Consider the following 25,764-nt stretch of genomic DNA (forward strand, 5'->3'; position numbering starts at 1 on the left):
GTTTATAAAGCAATAACACTGTCATCTTGTTTGTCGCTAAGATCTTACATTTGTGCAATTCTTCATACATTAAAAGGCTATTTTCACAAACGTCTCCTTACTGGTTCACACAGGATCCTATGAAGTAAAAAACGACCCATCTTATACCATGTTACAGACTGGGAGCCTGAACATCAGTGAGCTTGATGCAGCAGACCAGAGTCAGGGGCTACTGAGTGAGGACTGAAACTCTGCCCTGGCTTCCAGCCCAGCAAGCTTGTGGTTTCATTGACATAGGTAAACCTGAGATCGATTCAGAGATTCAAAGCACAGGGGAAGTATCTGGATTTGCCATTAGAGACTTGGGCTTCCCAGGTAGCACTAGTGGTAAAGAACCTGCCTGCCAATGCAGGAAATGCAAGAGACATGGGTTCGGTCTCTAGGCCGGGAAGACTGCCTGGAAAAAGAAATGGCAACCCACTCCAGTATTCTTGCCTGGAAAATTCTATGGTCAGAGGAACCTGGCGGGTTAGTCTATGGGGCCACAAGAAGTCGGACATGGCTAAGTGAGACAGGTAGGTGAGGCTAAGGATGGGGGCACTGATCAAATCACATTACCTGGGTCCTCACCCAGGCCGGGGGGCACTAATTCCTACAGCGCCTGTGCCAAGGGAACCCCTGCAGGCACTAATGAGAACTCCACCTGAGACGGCCAGGGTACAAAGTTACTCAGCAGGAGGCAGATGTAAAGTCCCTGGTTTCTCTGGTCCCTGACTACCTCTAGGGGGTGATTCTTGAAACTGGTGCTTCTTTCCCTCCATGTGGTTACCCGCCCTTGGAGATGATCCCAGATAGGTCCACCCTGGTATCTCCACTTAGAACAGGGGCTTATGTCCTTGAGACACTCATCACTGAGCAATGAGGGGTTCTCAGCTCTGTTGAGTCCTGAAAGACGCCCTCACAAAGAACAGCTATGCCAGCAAGCTTCCCCTTCACCAGGCAAGAGACTGCTCAGGACTCTGGGGTGGGTTGGGCAGTCTGTGATTGGCACACCAGGCTTTGAAGATTCACATCTTTATTAAAGGCTTTGACAGTGGCGAGAGGGCTGAACAGTCCTTTGCTATAACAAATGTGATCAACTCCATCTGAAGGAAGAAAGCCTTGTGGGGCTGGCTTGGAGCTGGAAATCAGCAGGTTCAGTCTTGGGGTGGGGCTGGGGGGAAGATACGGTGAGGAGGGGCCCAATTCCTTCCCTGCTGCAGCCAAGATGGTCATCACAGGCAGACTGAGGCTCCAGCCCCCTCCTCCCCTCACCCAGCCACTAGTTTTACTGAGCTTCAGAGCCAGTGCCTACTTTTAAGTCGGAATCTGATTTTAAATGCATCAGAGTTCACTGTTAGAGCCAGCACTCTCACATGGCAACAAGTTCCTATGTGATCCCTCTGTGGGTCTTCAGGGTCCCCAGTGGATGGGGGTGGGGATGTGGGCACACAGCCTTCACCCATGTGAAAGCTGAGGCCATGGGGGTATCCCCAGGATCAGGGCGTCAAGGAAGAGGGATGGCAGAGGGGCTGAGGGGAAGGGGCAGTGGTTCCGCTAGTCAGATGAGACCACCTGCCTGTGTTCCGCTCAAGTTTGGGGGCCTTAGTTAGCTTAGGGTTGGGGCCAAGGGCTCAAGAACGAAAACCTCCTTCACCACTGCCCCAGAAGCCTGCTGCTCATTCCTAAAACCCCAGAATGGCGGGGCTAGATGAGAGCTCTGGGACCATGCAGGATAACCAGCCCATTTTATAGGTGGGGACGTGGGGGCTCAGGAAGGGGCCCTTTCCTGGGTCCCACTCGGCGCACACAACCAGAGCCAGGACTTCCTCTGCTGCTCCACACTGCTTCTCCTGGGAGGGCAGTCTATCAGAGCAAAGGCGCTGAAACTTGGCGGGCCTCAGAATCATCTGGAGAACCTGCTAAAGCAGTCTGCTGGGCCCCACCCCAGAGATTCCCATGCTGCAGGTCCCTGGACTCCACTGAGAGCAGTGCTGGGTTGGAGGTCACCCCTTGGGAGGGCTTGGGGCAGGTGGTGGCATGGCAGAGAGAGAGAAGGGCCCAGTGTGGCCGGCAGGAGGGAAGCAGGCTTGGAAGGTCATGCCTGGAAGCAGGGAGCGGCAGGGAGTGGCAGGCCCCATCTCCGCTGAGAGGGGGCCCTTTGGGGGTGAAATTGCCCCAGAGGGGACATGAACTGGGCTGGCCTCCAGGCAGGCAAAGGCTGGAAGAACCCAAACCCTTCAGGGAAGGTTTGGTTTGAAAGGCACTTTGGTACCCGTGGGGCCCCTGGTGGTGTAGGCAGTGTCTGTGGGTGCTGTCAGCAGGTCCCCTGGGGCCATGCCAGGGCTCAGGAAGGAGCAGTAAGGGCCCCTCTGAGGTTGGCTGGGGCAATATGGGGGCTGCTTCGAGAGCCTAGCGACCAGGCCTTCTTCACCAGGGACCCCGCCCTGCCCCTGGTTCTGGCTCCTGGAGTGGGAGGCCCAGGGGGTCTTCGAGCTAACTCATGGTGCTCTCAGGGCCACCCAGGGATCTGGTGGCCCCCGTCGGGTGGTTGCTTGGCCTTGGAACCTTCTCTGTGGAATTTTTAGAGAGGTGGAATTTGGTCCCGGAGAAGGACCAAATGACAAGGGAGATAACTGGGGACCAGGACCTGGGAATGCTGTGGTGGGCAGGGGCTGGCTCAGGGACCCCATCTCTCTCTGTCCCCAGAGAGTCTGAGCTAGTCAGCCCCTCCCCTCAGGTCTGCTGCGTAGCCCTTTCTGCCAAGCTGTGGCCAGCCGGAGGGGCAGCGACGCCTCCTGCCCCTGCCGAGGCCGGCGCCCCCAGCAGGCCTTCGAAGTAGGTGCCTAGAGAATGCAGGTCGAACGCAGGCTGGGACGACGTGGGGCTCTGGAGGCTCAGGAACCGGTTGTACTTCTTCAGGCCGCCCTGCGGGTCATGGTGGTGTGCGGTCAGCAGCTCTATGAAGGTGACCTTGTGGAGGGCCAGCAAGCGGGCCTCGGCCCGGGGCAGGATGGCCGCCCGCACCAGGGGCTGCAGGGATGAGAAGCACTGCAGGCTGCTGAAGGGGTGGACGTGCAGGGCCAGCTGGGGGCTGGGGGACACCTCGAGCAGGCGGCACAGGTCGCGCATGGTCAGCACGGCCGCCAGGGCGCTGCGTTCACTCATGTTTCTCGCTAGGTAGGTCTTGGCCAGGCTCTTGAGTTTGAAGCTGCTGGCCCCCGGCACGCACTCCCGGATGAGGGGCAGGGTGGCTAAGAAGCCCGAGATGGACTTCTGGAACTTCCCCAGCATGTTCATCTCCTCCAGAGCCTGGAAGAAGCTGGGGAGACTGGGCCCCCACAGCTTATAGCAGGCCAGGATGGGCTGGCGCATGCTCGCTAGGAAATGCAGGAAGTGCTGCAGTCCCACCTCCAGGGAGACGGCCTTGGAGTACACGTTGAGCACCTCGGGCTGGATGAGCGCGCGGAACTGGCTTTCCTGGTTCACGGCTGCCAGCTGGCTAATCTTCTGGGCTGGGCAGGAGAGAACGGCAGCGTGAGGCCTCAAGGGCAAGGCTAGGGGCACCAACCCCACCATCCAGAGACCCCACCTTGGGGCCTGATGGCAGGAATCAAGCATCAGCCTCAAACGCAGCTCTGACCCTGGCTCTGATAGGGATGGGGGTCAGAAGGGGAGGGGGGCTGCCCTCCAGGCCCCCTTCCTCCCCTGCTGGGAGTCCTGCTCCCCCCTGCCCTGCCACGTTCCGGAGTTCCCCAAACCCTTTCACTTCGGGTCCCTCCTGTCTTCTGCCAGCCTCCACCCACCTACACTAGGGACCCCTCACTGCTTCAGCCTAGCCCCTCACTCCCTTTCCCCTGGCCGCCAACCCCATAAGCCATGTAGCTAAAGCCCTCAGCATCAGAGTGCTGGCTCAGACAGCACACCTGCCCAATCCACTCCATTCAGAGCATGGCCCCGAATCTTCCAGTGAGGTCTGCAAACGGCTTCCCTGTCCTGTGAAATACTCGCTGCTTGTGTCTCCCTGGGCTGGCCTCATGCTGAGCCCAGGCAGCTGGATGGGACCCAGCTTCCTGCAGGGCCAGGGTAAGCACCGCGGAATTGAAGGAGAAGGGGTCACATTTCTCTGTGACCTTGCAGCAACCATGGAAAGAATGGGCTCTGTACTCAGCCTAAGGCTGTGTTTGGATTGCTGGTGTCACCTCGGCGACTTTAACATTGCGTTTCTATTTAGAAGTGTGTTCCCAAGGCTCCCTAATGGAAGCACCAGTCAGGGAGGGACTCATGGAGGTGCTTGCCTCATGCCTCAGGCCCTGGTCAAAGCAGATGTCCTTATTCAGAGAACCAAGTTCAAACACCCGAGAGTCCCCGGGAAGTGCGGTGCTCTGGCCACAGCTCAGGGCTCTCCCGGGCTCACAGATGGCTCTGCCTGCACTTATCCTGGGGACTTAGGGACTGAGCAAGAAAGGGTTGGGGGGTGGCCACCGGAGAACCCACTTTCATTGTCAATCTTGAGGTCAAAGAAAACGAGGGGCTTGTCTTCCACCAGGGAATTGGAGGGGCTGTCGTCCAGGACTCCGAGGGAGCTGGGGCCCTCCAGCTGGAGGTCACTGGACTCGCTGCTGTTGTCGGCCAGCTCTCGGGAGTCCTGCAACACAGAAGAAACCAACAGGTCAGGAGGCTATGGGGGCCGAGAGCGGGCAGCAGCCATGTGAGCCGGTTCCTCGTCAACAGGCGTGTGTGCTGGTGTGTGTGTGAGCGTGGGGCGGGGGGCGATGAGAGTGCGTGAGTATGTCGGGGGGTCTGTGTGTGCCTCAGGGAGGGCCTGTTACTGGGAAAGAGGGGGCACTTCCAAGCGAGTGCCTGAACAGATGTGAACGTGCATGCACACGTGTGAGGGTCATGCGTGTGAATCAGGGCACGTGTGTCAGTGCGTGAGTAGGATGGGATCATGGGGGCAAGTGTGAGTGAGTGTGAAAAAAGTGTGGGGATGAATGCAAATATTGTGTGTGTGTGTGTGTGTGTGTATGGGGGGTGTGGGTTTGTGGGCCTGCGTTGACACAGGTGTGTGTGCAAGTGTGATACTGTGTGGCTGAGTGTGCACATGGGTGAGCAGGGCTCGGGGGGAGGCTCAGGGAAGGTGTCGGGGCTGAGGTGGGCAGGGCCCAATGTGTCTGCTCCTCGCTTCAACTCCTTGAGCTGACTCAGAACAAACATCATGAACTGGGGGGCGCTGGGGGAAGGAGTCCCATCTCGAACCTCAGGTGTTTCTCTGGAAGGGGCAGGACGCCTGGCTTTTCTTGTCCCCCAGGTGAGCTGAGGGCCCGGCACCCTGCGCAAAGGAGAGGGGAGGGCCGCCCGGCCCCTGGGACGCCACCTCTAGGGGGCACAAGGTGCCTGGCTGTGAGAGTAGTGGAGAGGCGGCGGCTCAGACCCGGGAGCCCTCTGCCATTTGGCGTCCAGAAGACAGCTGCTTAGGCAAGCAGGCTGGGGCTCCGCCAGGCTGGGCACCTGAGGCTCTGTTCTCCACCAAGGTGTGAACGCTGTTGAAGGGCCCTGGGGGTGGGAGGGGCTCTAGCTGTAAGCGTTTAGACCCCCGGGGCTGGGGCGAACAAGGGAGGTAGAGCCTTTCATAATATAGGTAATTGCTTATCATCTGCACACCTGGCAAAGCTTGGGGGCCCGCTCAGAACTTCCTGTGTCACCTATGGATATTAACCAGACACCAGGAGGAAGGGACGTGGCCACTGTCACAGGGCCTGCTGAGGGCACTGCTGGGACAGAGTCCAGAGCGGGCCCCAACCTTGCCCTCTGACAGACTGCCCTGGTGGCTGATGGAGTTGGCCTCGCCCGAGGCCTCTCTGAACTCTGACGTCTGGCTGTCGTCCCTGGCCTGGGGCAGAACTAGCCTACTGTCTTCGGCCCTTCCACTCTCCAGGTCAAACCTCTGTTTTACTGAAACTTTAGCCAAGTGCAAAGTCTTTGCTAACCACAACTAAAATGTGCTGGGATTTTCCTGCGAGTGGCTGATTTCTGCTTTATGTGCATTTCATAGCCCTCTCCAACTTCCTCCTAGGCGCTGATAAAAACAGACACTCACTGAGTCCATATAGAGCTGGTTTGGCTTAAAGCAGCCTGTGAGTTTTCTGGGACTTTATATCCGAGGCCCTACTTTGACAAAATATAGGCCTTATGGATCAGTATCCTCGAGTTGGCCACGCATCCAAGGCTGGTTTGGCATGTCCTGCTGAGTCTCTGTCATGCTGTCAGGGCTCCCATGCCTCCCTGGAGGGAGCCTTCTCCGGGAGTCTTCTTTGAAGTTGCTAGAGCACAGACAGGAGACACTACCTTCTTCCCCCGTGGGAGAATCTAGTTGTTTCCTGTCTCCAAGCTTCCAGTGCCTGTTCCGATCACAGGCAGGGGTGCTCTCACACTTGGGCTGGTGGAAACAGCTGGACTCCCCTTGCTGCGGCCTCCCCTGAGCTTCAGGTGAAGTGCCGTCCCCTTGGCCCAGTCTTCTCTGCCACCCACCGACTTGGCCTTCCCCTCTTCCTTCTTCTCTTTGCTCCAAACTGCCAAAGCCCTCACAGTGGCCCTGAGTGCTTCCGTCTGTCTTCCAGGACTGTCTCTTCAGGCTGGAAAGCCAGCGTCTTCTCTTCAGATAGTCCTTTCCAAGACTTGATCTCCCTGGAGAGCAGCATCTTTGAGCTAACTCCCCCATCTTTATTCCAGGGTCACTTATGATAGCCACGAGACCCTCACTTTTTAAGAGCTTCTCGTGGCCCTGGGGTCATTCTCTCTTTTATAGTCATGGAAATATCCTTTGTCCTGAACTTACTGAAGACCCTGCTGGCCGCCTTAATAAAAGAACACCCCTTTCCACTGAGTTGTCAAGGGAGGGAAGGCTGAATCTTCCAGCCCTGACTCCTCTTCCACCCAGATTTCTCTTGCCCTTGGGGACGACCATAAAGTATGGCTACTCCACTGGGCTGGTCTCACAGGAATGCCTTCCACTGAACTCCAGCTAGCACTGCAAGCAGTTCCCCATCCCTGCCTTAAATCCCAGCAGTACAGCTGGGAAGTACTGACATTTAAAAAAGACTTTCCTAAAGACCCAGGGTTAACAGAATCAGCACAGCTGATTATCCAGCTGATATCCAGCTCTGATGCTGGATATCTTTCTGTCCTTCCACGCCCCCCCACTGCCACTCCTCGACCTCATTCCACAATCAGGATTAAGGGGGTGTAGGAGCATGGAGCATAGAGGGGGAGAGTAGCAGAGACCTAAACCCAAGAATCCAGGAGAGGGCCTTTTGTTGGAAAAAGCTTGAGATTTGCTTGGAAGGGAAAGGAATGGCAGCAGAAAGAACCAGAGGGTGGAGGAGATCAGAGCCCTCATGTGAGGACTGGAAAGTGGAAAGTGAGAAAAGGCTTTGAGGGACCAGTGAGTAGGAGATGATGGTGGTGAGTATGAAGGGATGAAGGATTTAAGGAGTGTTGCTGTGAGTTATGAGTTGTATTCTCTGTAATAGTCTTTGAAAGATGACTATATACTAGATAATTGGTTAATGGACTGTGTTTCTTTGACTGCAAAACTGAGCCATGTGGGATCTGGGATATTTCTCAGGATACACAGACAATCAGGATACATGTGCAATCGGGTTCACGAACTCCATTTCACTCATCTTCATCACAGTCAACTTAGCAGATTAACCACATATCAACTTAGCACAGCAGGTGGAATGGCCATACTGAGGTGCTCCTAGGAAGCCGCTAGCTTATCACCTTTCAAAAAACCTCTAGGAGGTTTATCTGGAAAGACCCAGCATCTCCCCTTCCCAACCTGGATCATATCCCAGCATGTATACGTCACCTCTGTTCAAGGCTGATACGTACACAAGTGAGCAGCATTTCTTTGACACAGATATTCAATCGAATCCCTCAAGAGGAGAAGGGGGCGACAGAGGATGAGATGGTTGAATGGCATCAACAACTCAATGGACATGAGTTTGAGCAAGCCCTGGGAGATAGCGAAGGACGGGGAAGCCTGGTGTGCTGCAGTCCATGGGGTCGCAGAGTTAGACACGACTTAGTGACTGAACAACACAACCACCTTGATTGTGCATAAGCAGTTTAAAAAAATCTTTATGTCCAGGCTGAGCCCCAGACCAATATAGTTAGACTCCCTGGGGGTGGGACTCAGGAATCTGTCCTTGGTAAGACCCCCAAGTGATAGCAGTGCGCAGCCAGGATTGGGAACAACTGTCCTAATTACGGATTCATTCCACATTTGGGCATCAGCAAAGCAGACAGAAGCCAAGCTCTTTGCTATTCAACATTCTCACCTGAAGTATCTAGTATCGACATTAATGCTAATCTAGAGGCCTTACAAATAGCTGTGAAAAGAAGAGAAGCGAAAAGCAAAGGAGAAAAGGAAAGATATAAGCATCTGAATGCAGAGTTCCAAAGAATAGCAAGAAGAGATAAGAAAGCCTTCCTCAGCGATCAATGCAAAGAAATAGAGGAAAACAACAGAATGGGAAAGCCTAGAGATCTCTTCAAGAAAGTTAGAGATACCAAGGGAACATTTCATGCAAAGATGGGCTCGATAAAGGACAGAAATGGTATGGACCTAACAGAAGCAGAAGATATTAAGAAGAGGTGGCAGGAATACACAGAAGAACTATACAAAAAAGATCTTCACGACCCAGATAATCACGATGGTGTGATCACTCACCTAGAGCCAAACATCCTGGAATGTGAAGTCAGGTGGGCCTTAGAAAGCATCACTACGAACAAAGCTAGTGGAGGTGATGGAATTCCAGTTGAGCTATTTCAAATCCTGAAAGATGATGCTGTGAAAGGGCTGCATTCAATATGCCAGCAAATTTGGAAAACTCAGCAGTGGCCACAGGACTGGAAAAGGTCAGTTTTCATTCCAATCCCAAAGAAAGGCAATGCCAAAGAATGCTCAAACTACTGCACAATTGCACTCATCTCACATGCTAGTAAAGTAATGCTCAAAATTCTTCAAGCCAGGCTTCAGCAATACGTGAACCGTGAACTTCCTGATGTTCAAGCTGGTTTTAGAAAAGGCAGAGGAACCAGAGATCAAATTGCCAACATCCGCTGGATCATGGAAAAAGCAAGAGAGTTCCAGAAAAACATCTATTTCTGCTTTATTGACTATGCCAAAGCCTTTGACTGTGTGGATCACAATAAACTGTGGAAAATTCTGAAAAAGATGGGCATACCAGACCACCTGATCTGCCTCTTGAGAAACCTGTATGCAGGTCAGGAAGCAACAGTTAGAACTGGACATGGAACAACAGACTGGTTCCAAATAGGAAAAGGAGTACGTCAAGGTTGTATATTGTCACCCTGCTTATTTAACTTCTATGCAGAGTACATCATGAGAAATGCTGGACTGGAAGAAACACAAGCTGGAATCAAGGTTGGCGGGAGAAATATCAATAACCTCAGATATGCAGATGACACCACCCTTATGGCAGAAAGTGAAGGGGAACTAAAAAGCCTCTTGATGAAAGTGAAAAAGGAGAGGGAAAAAGTTGGCTTAAAGCTCAACATTCAGAAAACGAAGATCATGGCATCCGGTCCCATCACTTCATGGGAAATAGATGGGGAAACAGTGGAAACAGTGTCAGACTTTATTTTTTTGGGCTCCAAAATCACTGCAGATGGTGACTGCAGCCATGAAATTAAAAGACACTTACTCCTTGGAAGGAAAGTTATGACCAATCTAGATAGCATATTCAAAAGCAGAGACATTACTTTGCCAACAAAGGTCGGTCTAGTCAAGGCTATGGTTTTTCCAGTGGTCATGTATGGATGTGAGAGTTGGACTGCGAAGAAGGCTGAGCGCCGAAGAATTGATGCTTTTGAACTGTGGTGTTGGAGAAGACTCTTGAGAGTCCCTTGGACTGCAAGGAGATCCAACCAGTCCATTCTGAAGGAGATCAGCCCTGGGATTTCTTTGGAGGGAATGATGCTGAAGCTGAAACTCCAGTACTTTGGCCACCTCATGCGAAGAGTTGACTCATTGGAAAAGACTCTGATGCTGGGAGGGATTGGGGGCAGGAGGAGAAGGGGACGACAGAGGATGAGATGGCTGGATGGCATCACTGACTCGATGGACATGAGTCTGAGTGAACTCCGGGAGTTTGTGATGGACAGTGAGGCCTGGCGTGCTGCAATTCATGGGGTCGCAAAGAGTCGGACACGACTGAGTGACCGAACTGAACTGAACTGAGAGGTCCTTGGCTCCTGAGGAACTTTCTCAGCACTTGAGCTTACAATTGGGATCAGATTGGCCAGACACACGCATGCCTGTATTTTGCAGCCAGAAAACCCTAGCTCTTGCAAAGCCTGAAGGCCCCAGAGATACCGCACATGTTATCTGTTAACCCAGATGATCCCATTAGTCAGCCTGTGGTCCCTACGGCCCTCTGTCTCCTGCTCTGGCCCCTCTGCAGGCTCCAGGGGCCACGGCTCCCATCTCCTCAGCCAAGCACCTGTGTCTTTTTCTGATGTGCACACTCACCAGCATCATGGTCCCTCCCCTGGGTCAGTTGCTCCCCTGGGCCTTCCTTCCACTGCCGGTCACCATGCACTTCTTCTGGGGGCTGCCCCCTCGGCAAGGCCACCTCCTGCTTCCACTTTGTCCTGTTGCTACAGGAACTGGGGCATCTTCTGTTCCAAGAGTGGGTGAAGACATCTACCTTTTTCTCCTTTGGCTCTGTTGACACAGGGCCCGCAGTAGAGGTGTGGCTGACCCACCTCATTTTTAAGCACAGTCCTCACCCCAGGTCTCCAGCATCAGACCTGGGACTCCCTCTCCACCCCAAGAGTACAGCCCCACTGCCTCTCCCAGCAGGGGCGAGGTCTCTGACAGAACACCCGTGCTGCTCGAGCAGCCTCTCCCCAGCCCTGCCCACCACACCAGATCAGTGCCAGAGCCCTGACATGTCTGGATTCCAGCCACTGACACAGCTGCAGCCCAAGCTGGGGGCTTGCATGCCCTGGTACACTTGGAAAACACAGTATCTTAGCAGGCCACTATTCCACAGGCGACGTAAGAGACGTGAGTTCAACCCCTGGGTGGGGAAGAGCCCCTGGAGAAAGAAACGGCAACCCACTCCAGTATTCTTGCCTGGAGAATCCCATGGACAGAAAAGCCTGGTGAACTACAGTCCATGGGGTCACAAAGAGGTGGATACAACTAAAGCGACTAAGCAGGCATTCCGAAGCTCTCACACAGCGGCAGGACGGATAAAGGCCACAGGGAGGGGAGGACGTGGGAGCCGGGAGCATCCTGCAGACATCACCCTGCCCCCTTCTGCTAAGGAACTCTGGGAGCACCAGGGGTCTGGAAGCGGGCATGGCAGGTGGGTGAGAGACACACCTACTTAGGAGGATCTAATTTGTTTGCTTTAAAAAAATTTTTTCCCCAGTAAGTTTCAGACTCCCGTAATGGTTAATTTTAAAAACATGTCTGAAGAACGCCCACACAAAAGTAGTGAGCCTCTGGTTCCCTTGCCTCCAGACCTGGTCTCCAAACACGAGCAGCTGTTTCTAATCATTTAATTCTTTGTAACCTGAAATGCACTTCTCCTTCCTGAGTTGATCAACCTCAGATAGCACCTAGTGGCTTCTTGCCTGACAGCTAAGTGCTAGTCTGACCCCACCCCCGCCCCCACGCCACCAAAATATTGCTGGTTTCAGGACTTCCACCTGACTCTCACGAAGTCTGGCCAGATTAACAGCATTTGAATCCTTCTCTTGCTCTTTCTTTCCCAGGCTTCTACTTCCATCCAGGGTTAGCCTTGTTTTAATGTTATCAAGATTATGGGATAGAAAGAAGTAACCAGCTTTCTGAGGAATTTAGAACATGGTAAGATTCACAAAGTGATTGGCTCTGAGGAATAGTGAAAAGGGTAGGGGGAGTCCTGGGCAGCTCTGGGGTCCCACCTTCTGCAACTAGGCAGATGTGTGCAATTTACGGAGAGGACAAGAGGCAAGGTAAGTTTGAGGTTTCTGTGGGGCATCTGAGTGGAGACACTGGGCGGCTGCTATGCGGCTGTGCGCATGGTTGAGATCATGGGGACAGTGTACAGATTCTAGGAGATGAGATCCCAGAACCTAAGCTGGAAGAACAACATTTAAAAAAACAAAGAGACCTGAAGGGGGAGTGAGGAGGACTTGCAGAGCTGCAGGAGGAAACCTCCTGAACCCAAAGGGAAGCAGAGTGTTGGGGCATTAGGACTGAAGGTGACCACTGGACTCAGAGGCACGGAGGTTACCCTGGAGATGGTGGCAGGGCTCACGGGCATGGTGGGGAAAGGCAGGGGACTGGGGCAAGGAAGGAGCACTGAGGGGGTGAAGGTTGAAGGGTAAATGGTTTGTGTGTGGGGGGTGCATGCAAAGATGGGACTTCTCCAGGGTGCTTAGTTACAGCCCACAGGAAGTGTTTGAAGATGCAAATGAGGATGGGGAGATGGAAGGAGGTTCCCAAGGGGGCAGGAGGGCATGGCCAGGGAGAGGAGGAGTGAGTCCTAGAGGGGGGGTCCTCTAGTCCTAACAGAAGGGATGGGGAGGGATGTGATGGGGTCGGGTCAATCGGTCATCAGAGAGCAAGATGTGGGCCGCTGCTACGCCACCTGTCCTGTGGTCCTCCTAGGGCAGGAGGTTCAGCCACCGGCCAAGAGCGAGGGTGGGGAAGAGGGACCAGGGCTAGGGAAGCAGGGGTGCAGCGAGGTGCCATGGAGGGCAGGGGGCGGGGCATGCCCAGGCAGGACGCTAAGGAGCCCAGGAGACAAATCATTTATAGCTTTCCTCCCCTCGACTTTTCTCCAACAGAAGTTGGCCTCCAGGTGGCAGTGCAGAGCAGGGGAAACGAGTGCATCCTTCCAGGGCTGTCTTTGGAGGGCAGGCTACCAGAAGCGGGTGGTGGGGAGACAGGGCACCAAGATTCTGGTGGAAGACTGGCTGAAACGGTGGACCTTGCTGGCTGGTGGGCGGGAGGTAATGGCAGAAGGAACTGGGAGGCAAACAGCCCAAGTCCTGGAAGTAACTGACGGAGAGCTCAAGGAAAAGGAAGCTATGGTCAGTCTGGGCCAGTCTAGAGAGGGAAGGTTCTCAGTGATGGAGTGGTCTGGGGGGAGGAGGCAAGGGGGGTGGGGGTGGCAGCTACAGGGGAATGGGGCAAAGATCCCTGAAAGGTCAAGGAGAGCAGAGGCCAGGGTGGTGCATGTTGAAGTTATCCAGGAAGAAAGCGGGACCCGGGTGGGGAGAGGAGACCTAGGAGGCAGTCTTCCTATACAGTGAGGAGCAGAAGGATGTCTAAGATGAGCTGGGGAAAGTGGGTTCATCTGGAGAGCCCGAGCCTCCGGGGCAGGGAGGACGCTGCCAGATAGCAGAACCAAAACAGTCCAGGAGGCACAGAAGGCCTGGACCCCACCTCCCACCTCTGATGCTTACACAGGGTATGGAGGAAAGAGGGTCACAGCAGCCCCACAGGTGAACCAAGTGTCCGTGCAGAGGAGACAAAGACCACCAGCCAGGAGGAGCTAGGCCCAGCAGGGAATCTGATGGTCATGGAAGAAGGGTTTGCGAGGGTAATCGTTCAATAAGTGTTTATTGAGCAGCCGCACCTGCCAGGGCCTGGGAGCCACACAGTCCCTGCCCTCATGGGCTTACATCCTGGCAGAGGCCCAGTGGGAAGGCTTGGGGTGGGAGAATGGGGCAGTGGGAGTTGCAAAGGGTGCAAGAAGCTTCATCTTGGGCAGAGACTTGAGGATGTGAGGAATGAGAATATCCTGACTGTGGAGGCCTTAAGCCTCTTTGTTCAGAGGTCCACGGAGCCATTCATTCCCTGCTTCATTCTGTGACAAGACTTTCGGGATGCCAACCTGCCAGTCTCCAGGGCTGCAGAGAAGGGAGGCACTTGGGACTCTCAGAGGCTTGTCTGCGGGGTGTCTGTGCCAGTGGGTGGCCTCTCCAGAGGGTGGGGTGGTAGGAAAGCACTTGGAGAGGCCTCCGGGGGGACCTGGGCTGGGGGATTTTCCATGGGGGCCCTGCCAGAATCCCCAAGGGAGATCACTGGTCCAGGAATCTGGGATGCTCTGCCTCCCCCCATTATTCTCCTGTAAAAGGTGTTACGCTGGGAGATCCCAGGGGAATGAGGAAGGGGAAAGATGTTGAGCCACTGGGACACAGAAGGGAAGGGGTCAAGGGGTCGTGCAGCCAGTTGCACCAGGCGGGGTTGGCTGCCTGCTCTTTGGGGGTGGGTGGGATCCTCCTGGGGATTGGCAGGTTGGCTGGGAGGCCCAGTGGTGGCCAGGGTGGTGGCTTGACCCATGGAGGGAGGCCAAGTGCACGTGTGGGCACCATACGTTTTGAGCGGCAGGTGAAAGGTGCTTCGAGGGCGCAGGGCTCTTTGTGCCCCGCGTGACAGGAAGCTGATCCCACGGTGGACGGCGGCTTGCTCCTGGTGACCGGCAGGCTGGCTGGGACTCTCAGCGTCGGGGATGGCAGCTTGCTCGGCAGGATGGTGGGGAGGCCAAGCCGGGGGGCGGCATGTGCCGTGGGACAGACGAGAGGCCTGGAGGGAGTGGGACGCTCGGCGAGCTCTCAGCGGGGGGTGGACGGACGAGGAAGGAGGCAGGACAGCGGTCTCAGTGGGCTCCGCACGCTTTCCAACACAGAACCTCAGACTGAGGGCTGGCAGGGGCCTCAGGGGCCACCCAGTCCAGCCTTCCACTCTAATTCCAATCCTTTTCACCCCTGGGCAGGTGACAGCCCGGCCTCTATGAACCGCTATGAACAAACCTCCAGGGACAGGAGGGTCACAACCCATGCAGCCACTTGTCCCACTGTGGGATGGCTTTAAAGAAAGTTCTTGTTTACATGGAGTCACAATGTGCTAGTCTGGGCCCTGCGTGGTGCTGCCCTGCGCCCTCACACCCCCACGTGGCCCTGCATTGCTGCCGTTAACCGGGGAGCTGGTGTGGGTCCGCCCTCCTCACTGAGACTTAGGAGGGCAGAAAATTGATAAGGAAGCTGCAGACACAGGCATTGGCTAGTCCAGAAAAGACACAGGGCTCTGAAGGGAAGCCCTGTCCAGGTCTTCAGAAAGAATACATGTGATTACTGACGGCTCCTACCCTGGTACGATGGGAGGGCCGGGGCGATCCAGGCCACAGCTGGCAATTGGAGACTAACCTCCAGACAGCTCAGGACTCCCTGCCTCGCTGATAAATCCCCTGGGTGCGAGGTGAGTCTGAGAGTCATCTGCTGGGGCTGTGGCCCCGGGGACCTGGAATGGGCGGAGGCAGTGTCCTGGGCCGGACTTCTGAGCCACTCACCGGGTTCTCAGCATCTGAGTCTTCCGAGCTGCTGATCACCACGACGCGCTCCTCTGAAACGGAGCAGGGGAAATGGGGTTAGGTCCTGCCAGGGCTGCTCATGGACGGAGCCCAGGGTGTGCTCCTGTGGGAATCCTTGCAGGCCAGTGGGCTGGGTGGGTGACATGTGCCCTGAAAGGGGGCTGTCAACATTCAGCGTGCGTGCCAGCATGGATCTGCCTCTTTAGTCGCTCATTTATGTCCGACTCTTTGCAACCCTGTGGACTGTAGCCCGCCAGGCCTCTCTGCCAGTGGAATTCTCCAGGCAAGAATCCTGGAGTGGGTTGCCGTGCCTTCTTTCAGGGGACCCCCAATGCAGGGATCGAACCCGCCTCTCTGACATCTACCTGTGTTGGCAGGCGGGTTCTTTACCACTGGGCCACCTGGGAAGCCAGGATCTGCCTGTATGGAGGGGTTACTCAAGGTGGCTTTCCATCACTGCCTGCTATGCCTTATCTGTGAAGACTTAATTCAGCTGCTGGCCCTGGAATGATTCAGAACTGACTACCCGTGGAGGGGGTGTGACAAATACCACCTGGTTTGGAACCTTTGGCCATCCTAAAGCAGCACACTGGTTGTTCCGATTCTCAGCTCTGTGAGCCCAGATGTTTCAGTTAAAAGATACTTTAGGTTTACAAAACCTTCTGATTACCAATAGCATTTGTGAGCAAGGATTCTCCATTGGGGCTGAGTGTATGGCCAGGGTCAGGGGTCAGTGTAGGACCTAGAATGAAAACAAAGCTGGACACTGGGTAAAACAGCTCCAGGAAGAACTGTCTTGAACATTCCAGGATTCTGTGTGTTGACCTCCACTTACATGAAAGGACTCCCTGTCTGGCAGTGGCCATAAAAGATACCTTGAACAAGCGAGATACTTTAGGTGGATGGCCTTTGTAAAAAAATTTGGGAACCGATGGGTATGGACTTTACCCAAGTCTTCTCTGAGCATGTGCTAGACACCCACCAACAAACATTGTTTGGGGAGACCTATCCTGTGCAGAGGCATGGTACTGGGTTCAAAAAGGGTGTGTCAGGGGAAGGAGCTAAGGAAATGTGTTCCCCAGGCCATCATGCTCCCTACATGGGCATCCCAGCAAAGCATGGGCTAAACCATCCACTCTCGTGCCACCCCTCCCCCCCCCGCCCCCAGACAAACCCTGGGCTTGCCCTTCCCCATTTGTGGCAGCTGAGGGCAAGATGGAGAAGGCAATGGCACCCCACTCCAGTACTCCTGCCTGGAAAATCCCATGGGCGGAGGAGCCTGGTGGGCTGCAGTCCACGGGGTCCCGAAAAATCAGACACGACTGAGTGACTTCACTTTCACTTTTCACTTTCATGCATTGGAGAAGGCAATGGCAACCCACTCCAGTGTTCTTGCCTGGAGAATCCCAGGGACAGGGGAGCCTGGCGGGCTGCCATCTATGAGGTCGCACAGAGTCCGACACGACTGAAGTGACTTAGCAGCAGCAGCAGCAGCAGAGGGCAAGACACACAGGGTATGCTGCTTGCCTTGGGCTTCCTGGGAAGGGCGTCAGGATGCAGAGGAGGGGTCCCACCCAGCCCCTGGAAGACAGCATGCAGGCCTCAGCCCATCCTGCCCATCCCCACTCCCTACCTGTCTCTGCAGGGTCGCCGGTTTGATGGTTGCTCTCGGGCAGGGAGAGCTCATCTCTTATGATGGGGCTCTTGGGGCTGGGGGGCCCATCCAGGTGGGGTGGCGAGACTGCTCTGGAGGTGCTGGGCCTGGGCTGCTCAGGGGAGCTCCAAGCCAACCTAGACTCTTCCCCCTCCTCAGACTCCATCTTGACGGCCTTCCGGGGGCACTCGGTCTGGCAGGCCTTCCTCTTCTGCGGTGTGGCCGTGTTGGTGCCCTCCTGTGCAGTGGGGTGTCACAGGGCAGGGTCAGGAGCCTCCAGGGGACTGGGGCAGTGGGCAGAGACCCAGACCTGTGTGGTAGGAATCTGTTCCCCACCCCATGCCCTTTGCTCCTGCTGTCCCCTTTGCTACCTGCCATGAAGATCACACCTCTCTACACAGAGGCCCTCCCAGGTCAGCAGGCACACTGGCCCTGCTGCTGACCACTGACCACCGATCTCTGCTGGCTTCTGACTGCCATGGGAGGGGCTCCTGCTTGGAGGGAGGCTTCCTAACATGGCAACCAAGAGCTGGGAGAGCACAGAGTAAGTGCCTATTGAGGTCTGGGTTCTCACTTCCATTCCACCTCTTACCACCTAGTGGGATCTGGGCCCTGGGAAGGGGAGGCGAGGGCTGGGGAATATCTTACTTCTCTGAGGGAGGGGTCTTGGATGGAGAAGGCGTACACTGGCACAGGGTGTGCCCCTGGCACCGGCTGTACCACGGCCAATCCTGAGGCTTGCATCTGGTCCCTCGGCACCTCCTCTGGCTGCAAAGTTGGGAAACAAAAGTAGTCAGAAATGACCAGGCAGGGGACTTCCCTGGTGGTCAGGTGGGTAAGTCCCTGCACTCCCAATACAGGGGGCTCAGGTCTGATCCTGGTTGGGGAGCTAGATCTCACATGCCGAAACTAAAGAGCACGTTGCCTCAACTAAGGCCCAGTGCAGCCAAATGAATAAATATAAAAAACAAAAATGACCAGGCAGTATGACCAGCCAGGTCCCCTGGTGTGGGGTCAGCTCAGTCTCCAAGGCCTCACCTAGACATAAGAGCTGGCTCCTGGTCCAATACCCAGAGCCTACTGGGGACCAGAAGTCTTCCTTGCAGCCTCCATGACTTCACCTTCTGGCAACCTTAAGGTGCTGGCATCCCAGGGACTACGTAAATGCCTGTGCATCCTAATGGTGCCAGAAGATGACCTTAGGGATCACACTGCCCAACACCTCAAGGCTTGCTTGACCTCTACTTAGACCCAGTCTAGACAACTCCAGGGCTTCCCTGGTGGCTCAGACAGTAAAGAATCCACCTGTAATATGGGAGACCTGGGTTCAATCCCTGGGTTGAGATGATCCACTGGAAGAGGGCATAGCAACCCACTCCAGTATTCTTGCCTGGAGAATCCTCATGGACAGAGGAGCCTGGCAGGCTACGGTCCACGGCACTGCAGAGTCAGACATGACTGAGTGACTAAGCAGAGACCAGCACAGACAACCCTAGGGACAAAGTGGTGGTGGTGGTCCCTATAATGGTAGGTAGTAGCTCCTCTCTAGCTGCAAATTCATCATAGGGAGGGGACCCTTCCACTGAGCTGACATTGCCCCCTGCCCCATCACCTGTTCACAATAGCCCAAGGGTGGAAGCAGCCCAAACGTCAGCTGATAAAGAGATAAAACATAGGGTAGCCATTCAGGAGAATGCTATTCAGCCATAGAAAGGAATGAAGTTCTGACCACACAAGGTGGATGAACGTTAAACACATCATGCTAAGTGGACAGCTAGCCACAGAAGAATGCATATTGTATGATTCCATTTATCCGAAATATCCAGAAGTGCCAACTGCAGAGACAGCAGACTGCAGGTTGCCAAGGGTTGGGGGAGGTAAAGTGAGGAGTGACTGCTCCGTGTATACAGGCTTTCCTTTTGGGGAAATGAAAGTACAGGAACTATAGTCTGGGACAGTTACACCAGACTGTGAGTGCACTGAATGTCACTGCATGGTACACTTTAAAACAGAGAATTTTACAATGAAATTAGTTTAAAAAAAAGGAGGTGGTACTATGATTATTGCCCATCTACAGAGAAGGAAACCAAGGCACAGAGAAGCGAAGTGATTTCCTAAGGTCATATACCTAATAAGGGCCTGGACCAGGGGCTCGAAACTAGTGTTATTTTTAATTTTTAAAAAATTTGTTTATTTTTGGCTGCATTGGATCTTTGTTGCTTTGTGCGGGCTTTCTCTAGTTGTGGCAAGAGGGGGTTACTCTCCAGTTGCGGTGTGAGGGCTTCTCTTTCTTAGAGCACAGGCTCTAGGCGCATGGGCGCAGTAGTTGCGGCGTGTGGGCTGAGTTGCTCTGCGGCATGTGGAATCTTCCTCGACCAGGGATTGAACCCACGTCCCCTGCACCGGTAGGCAGATTCTTATCCTCTGCGCCAACAGGGAAGTCCGAATCCAGTGCTTTTGAAATGCAGCAAAGTCATGACTAGCATTTTTTGTATTACATAGAACACTACAGAACAGAAAAATCTTATACATTCCACATTTATAAGTGTAATTTATTGCATAAAGCTTCTGTTTTAGCTATAGGTATGTGCATGTGTATACACCAGTAGATTAGATGTAAAATATATCTTTTACAGTGGGTGCTGGTCAAAAAGTTTAAACCACTCCACAGTCATTAAGATGGCCACTACTTAAAAAAAAAGTGTGAATGAGAATGTGGAGAAACTGGAACCGCTGTGGACTGTGCAGCCACTATGGAAAATTTTATGGTGATTCCTCAAAAATTAAAAACAGAATTACTATATGATTCAGCAATTCCACTTCCAGGCAAATATATGTTATATGTATTTGATCACCATTAAAAATAAAAGAATGGGGACTTTACTGGTGGTCCAGTGGTTAAGAATCTGCCTTCTAATGCAGGGGACCTGGGTTCAATCTCTGGTCCAGAAAGATTCCATAGGCTGAGGGGCAGCTAAGTTTGTGTGCCACAACCACTAAGCTTGCGTTCTAAGAGCCTGTGCTCTGCAACGAGAAGCCCCTACATTGAGAAGCATGTACGCCGCAACCAGAGAGGAGCCCCTACTTGCTGCAACTAGAAAAAGCTCGAGTGAGCAATGAAGACCCAGTGCAGCCAGAAAATAAATAAACTTTTTTTAAAAATGAAAAGAGTTCGAAAGGTCTTCGTCTGCCTGTCTGTGTGTGTCTCTGAAAACTGCTGACATGTAAGAGAACCTCTTTCCACGTGGGCTGTGAACTCCCCAAAGGCAGGGCTGGGGTCCTCTCAGCCTCTGCCCCATCTTCCTGACACCCCCTACCCATGTTAATGAAGCAGAGACACACATGAGAGCTCATTAAAGAAAAAAAAAATCATCATGACTGATTCATAGTTATTTTACAGTTTTAAAACAATTTATTTTTTCCATTAAAGTATTGTGACATCATTACAAAAAGAACCAAGGGAGAGAGAGGAAGGACAATGTCCGAGGTGCCGTCCTACCCAAACGCTCCTAGTTAATTACACCAGTTGGTATTTATCATCCTCTCCACCTAGGCATGGGGTGGGGATTAAAATAAATTCCTAAGGCAGGAATGTGGGTCGAAGCAGTGCTTCTCTCCTGGCACAGCCGGACCATGCCTGCCCCCCTCAAGCAGCCGCACCTGTCCTTTGCACTCATGGTGTATGACCCACTTCCATTCCCCAGCTCCATCCATCCCCACCCCCAAGCCTATTACCAAAGTGAAAGCAAGAGAGTCTGCACAGAGCATTCTTCTGATGCTCCAAGTTCAACCTGCTTAGTAACTGGCAGTGAGAGGGCACAAGATGAGACCCAGAAAAATGCCCAGACCTTCTTCACATAAGACAACATAGGCTGTCTTGCTGTTCATTAACTAACGACTGGCACCTGGAAGCCAGAGCAGTCTGTGGCCCTGGGGCACTTTTCACCACCATTCATAACTTCTTTGAAGACCTTTTTTCATTCTAGCATTGTCTATCATATCAAAATAACCTAAAAGCCAAGGAACTGGCTAAATAAATCACGCTACACCTATTTTAGCATGGACCACTATGCAGATGTAAAAAGGCATCAGGAAGCTCCCTGCCTACTGATGAGATAAGAATTCCCAATAGTATTGTGCCCTAGGCATAGTATATATGCGGCACTGTGCTACCTTTGTCCAAAAAAAAAAAAGCAAATATATAGTCATATTTGCTTGTAACTACATAAAGAAATTCTGGAAGCATATATAAGAAATAAATAAAGATATATAGGTAGGCCTTTGCTGGTGGCTCAGTGGTAAAGAATCAGCTTCTCAATGCAGGAGATGCAGGCCTGATCCCTGGGTTGGGAAGATTCCCTGGAGAAGGTAGACAATCCACTCTAGTATTCTTGCCTGGGAAATCTCATGGACAGAGGAGCCTGGCAGGCTACAGTTTATGGGGTTGCAAGAGTCGGACACAATTCAGTGACTAAACAACAATATGGGTGTAAACACTGGTCAGATGGGGGACAAGGTGGGAGGAAGACATTATCACTTTCTATGTTTTTATTACAATTTCTGACCATGAGATTGTATTACTTGTCCTAAATATCCAGAATTAAATGTCCTTTTAAAATTCTATATGTGTGTATATGGGAATGCAGTACCCAAGACAGTTGGGAACTGGCTTGATGTCCTGCCGTTAGCATTAGCATGCTGTGTGGCCTTGGGTTAAGTCACACCCTCTCTTGGGGTCTTAGCTTCATCCTCTATACAAGAGCAGGTCAGACTCCAAGATTTCTTCTAACTCTAAAGCTCTCAGATCCTAAGTTCTGCCTCCTACAGGAAGCCTCTTCTGATTGCCTCAACCTACAGCAATTTCTGTCTCCTATGGGCCACGCCATGGAAAAGCTAGAAAGGCTGGCTGCCCTCACCAGAAGACCTGCTTTCCATGGAGGACCAGTCAATCCTGGGCCCAGCTCCTTGACAGGCACACACACCTGGATGACCAGGATGGGGAGCAGACCAGGTGCCCGATCCAGGGAGGAATTGAAAAAGCTTATCCTGGGAGAGAGGAGAAATGCATGCAAGTAGCCAAGAGGACAGGTTAACAGGATGCCACTGCATTTGCACCCAGGGATATGTTCTAAGAGCACTGCAGAGATGGGAGTGGCTCAAGCCTCAAGAATGAGCAAGCTTCCTGTCCCTGGAGGTATGTGCATGGTGCCTGGACAGTCACAGGTCAGTGGTGCTGCAGAGGGAATGACCACATGAGAGGGAGTGCAGGCGCTTTCCAACCCTGAATACTATGGCTCTCAGGACTGTGATGGCCCTGAAATCACATCGATGGAGCCCAGGCTGCTGTGATCACTGCCTGACTCCTGGCCTCATTCTCCATTCCTCTCCAGAACCCTATGTGGGGGAAGGGCCACATATCTGGAGTGGGGCGCACAGAGGGGAGGGTCATCTGCCATGTCTATCAAGGGCCTGCCTGCCAGGGACCACTGCTTTATCTCCTGTCCATCGCTGGGCCTAACACCTCCTGGAGACTTACTATGACATCAAGACCTACGATGGCACTTAGGAGCCCAGAGCCAGCCAGCCCTTCCTCTGCCCCCTCCCACTGAAGGCTCCAGTCCAGGCCCTGCTGTCATTCTCTCAGTTGCTCCCTCTCCTCTGTCACCTGCAGACACGGGGACAGCAAGACTCAGTTTCCTTTCCAACAGAGGGGAGCTCCCAACCCACCCGGCCTGCAGGATGGACCACCTCCCCTTCAAACCTCAAGTCCATCTCACCGGGTCAGTGCCACAGGTGTCTCTGGGAGTGCTGGCAGCTTCTGGGCTGGCTCTCCTGGATAGAGCTGCATCTGGAGAACACAGAGAAGGTCATGGGCAGGTCAGGGACATCCCTGGTGAGACGCATCCTGTCTTAGGACAGTGACAAAGAAAACATTCCTGTTGCTTTTCCTGGAGACCCCTTTTCCAGGGCCTCTGGCAGCTCCATGGAGTGGCTGTAGTTGGAAAGAAAGCTCCCAGATTGCAGTGGGCATGAACTCACCTAGAAGGAAGAGAGAGGTGGCATGGGAGAGTGCTTGCCTTTGGCTCCAGACCCCAAGCACAGCTCTCTCCAACTTGGGGCTGTCACCAAGGCAAAGCACGGACAATCCTAACAGCGTTACTGCTCACCGATTTCTCTGCACACTGAGAGCTCCATGACACTCTTCTGACCTGTGGCCCATTTTTATTAAATCTAAATCTCTCATGCTGGAAGATAAAATAACTCCTTTCTCTGCCACCACCGAGGCAAGCTGTTTAAACTCTATGGAGGTTGTTTCCTGTACATGCGGTAACAGTTACCACCTAGGCAGAGAAGGCGCATGTCCATGCTAGGACTGCATTTTGATGAATCCACATCCACTAGCTCCGAGGACAGGAGTGGGCAGGTCTCCATCACTGCCATCTGCCCAAGAACCTTCAGATTCTGAGGCTTCCCTCCCCTTTCTCAGTGAAAGGGCATCCTCACACCAGAGCCGGAGATTTTGTCAAAGAGCCATTTCAGCCTCCCCACCTCAGAGGCCCTCCTGTGCAGCCCGTGTCTCTTGGAAGCCTCTGTGCTGCCTCCAGCGTCTAGAAAGCTGCTGTAACTCCTGGATTTGGGCTACAGAGCCAAGCACTCTCATTCTCCAGCCACATGACGTGCCCTAACCTTGTCTCCCATTTGGACTGGACAACTCCAGGTCAGAAACTGGTCCTGTCTCCCCACTTCCCCAGTGCCCAGGCAGGGCCCACAAAGGTAGGCAGCTAGTCCAGATGGCAGGCCATCCGAGGGGCAAAAGATCCCCTCCACTGAGCCTGGTTTTGGGTAAGCACCCAACCAGGGGATGGGGGTGGGGGGCAGGAGCGGTGGTGGTGGTAGTGGTAGTGGTCGGTCCCTCTGGGCTAAAATGATACAGGGTATGGTTCTCAGCTTTATAGTTTCTTAAGTCCCTTGAGGGGCTTCCCCCAGTGGCTCAAGCGGTAAGGAATTTGCTTGCAATGCAGGATACCGGGGTTCAATCCCGGGGTCGGGAAGATTCCCTGGAGAAGGAACTGGCAACCTATTCCAGTCCCTCTTGCCTGGAGAATTCCATGGACAGAGGAACCTGGTGGGCTACAGTTCATGGGACCACAGAGTTGGACACAACCGAGTGACTTTCACTTTCAACTTCCTTAAGAGTCACAAGATCACAACTAATACTTAGGGTCTTGTAAATTAGTCAGAGGTGACCCTTCTGGGTGGCTGCAAGCTTCTGCTCCCCCAGACTTATCCTGCTCTTGTAACCTACGATGTGATCAAACCCAAGAGACTTAATAAAACCCCCAGTTTCCTCTTATGTCACATGGGGCTGATCTTTTCCACCTGCCTTTCCCCAGGGGCAGTAGCAGGCCCAAGCCCTCCCAGGGTAAACAGGCCAGCCATGAGGTGATGGTGGCTTACCTGTACCCCGGGTGATGCAAGAAACGAGGTCCTGCAGGCGCACCCTGAATTCGTCGAAGCTGTCTGTGTGCACGGTGGCTCGCAGGCTCTGGGGCTCCTCCTGGCGCAGCTGGTGGAGTGCCTTGCGCAGGAAGTCATGCATGTCCAGCACCTCCTGATCTGAGGCGTAGAGTTTCATCCTCTGCACCAGCACGCTGCCCATACGGATCCGCTGCAGTACGGCATCCAGCCGGCCCAGCTGGCCCGCTATCTCTTCATAGTCGCGCTGGTACCGCGCACCCACGCCTTGCAGCAGCTCACGCTCCTGCTCTAGCACGTGCGCTACCACCTCGCGCACTCGCTCACGGATGAACTCCTCAGTGTCGGCGCGTACGCGGCCCAGCTGGCTGATGGCAGAGCGCATCTGCGCCTGCGCTGCCCCAAAGGTGCGGTCCTGCTCCTGCAGGTCCTGGGTCATGGTGTCCAGCTCATCCTGCCGCTGCTGGATCTCCATGCTGATGTCACACTTGAGCTCGCTGTGGCCCCTATCCAGGAGCGCGCAGGAGCAGCACAAGGGCTTGGAGCAGCCTCGGCAGTAGATGCTGTGGACACAGAAGGTTGGGCTGATTTAGGGCATTCCTGCTTTCTTTTTCTCTTTAAATGTTCTTTATTAAATGCCTCTTCAAAACAGTTACAAAACTTTGAATCCTGGTATGTTTCTACATCTGTGCTTTTCTCAGTTCAGTGTTTCTGGTTATGGTGATAGTATCCAAACTACTAATAAAACTTATTGGAACATAAAAAAGTTACTAAAGTAGCAATAGTCCATCCGTGAAATACTGTATATTAACACATATACGTAATTTAGAAAGACAGTAACAAAGATCCTACATGCAGGGCAGCAAAAGGGGCACAGATGTAAAGAACAGACTTTTGGACTCTATGGGAGAAGGCGAGGGTGGGATGATTTGAGAGAATAGCATCGAAATGTGTACATTCCCATATGTAAAACAGATGACCAGTGCAAGTTTGATGCGTGAAGCAGGGTACCCAAAGTTAGTGCTCTGGGACAACCCAAAGGGATAGGGTGGGGAGGGAGATGGGAGGGGGTTTCAGGATGGGGCGACACATGTATACCCATGGCTGATTCATTTCGATGTATGGCAAAAATCATCACAATATTGTAAAGTAATTATCCTCCAATTAAATAAATCTTTTTTTTTTTTTTTTTTTTTTTAAGCAGAGTTAATC

General features: G+C 53.3%; 1 protein-coding gene across 4 annotated transcripts in view; it reads right to left on the reverse strand.

The window, feature by feature from the left end:
• The window catches only part of PML (PML nuclear body scaffold), a 56,556-nt gene continuing 30,792 nt past the window's right edge, over window positions 1-25,764 (reverse strand). The window contains exons 3-9 of one of the 4 annotated variants that reach the window (XM_070358647.1): window positions 24,535-25,115; window positions 22,854-22,924; window positions 17,725-17,844; window positions 17,056-17,314; window positions 15,402-15,454; window positions 4,516-4,666; window positions 1-3,533 (exon numbers count right to left, since the gene is read on the reverse strand). In XM_070358647.1, the coding sequence (XP_070214748.1) occupies window positions 2,755-3,533; window positions 4,516-4,666; window positions 15,402-15,454; window positions 17,056-17,314; window positions 17,725-17,844; window positions 22,854-22,924; window positions 24,535-25,115 (2,014 nt within the window). In that variant the 3' untranslated portion in view covers window positions 1-2,754. Of the gene's footprint in view, window positions 3,534-4,515; window positions 4,667-13,655; window positions 14,729-15,401; window positions 15,455-17,055; window positions 17,315-17,724; window positions 17,845-22,853; window positions 22,925-24,534; window positions 25,116-25,764 lie in introns of those variants that run through there. The other 3 variants (XM_070358650.1, XM_070358649.1, XM_070358648.1) reach the window with 3 other exon arrangements.

The sequence above is a fragment of the Bos mutus genome, chromosome 21, assembly GCF_027580195.1.
Source record: "Bos mutus isolate GX-2022 chromosome 21, NWIPB_WYAK_1.1, whole genome shotgun sequence".
In the NCBI taxonomy this organism is placed as follows: domain Eukaryota; kingdom Metazoa; phylum Chordata; class Mammalia; order Artiodactyla; family Bovidae; genus Bos; species Bos mutus.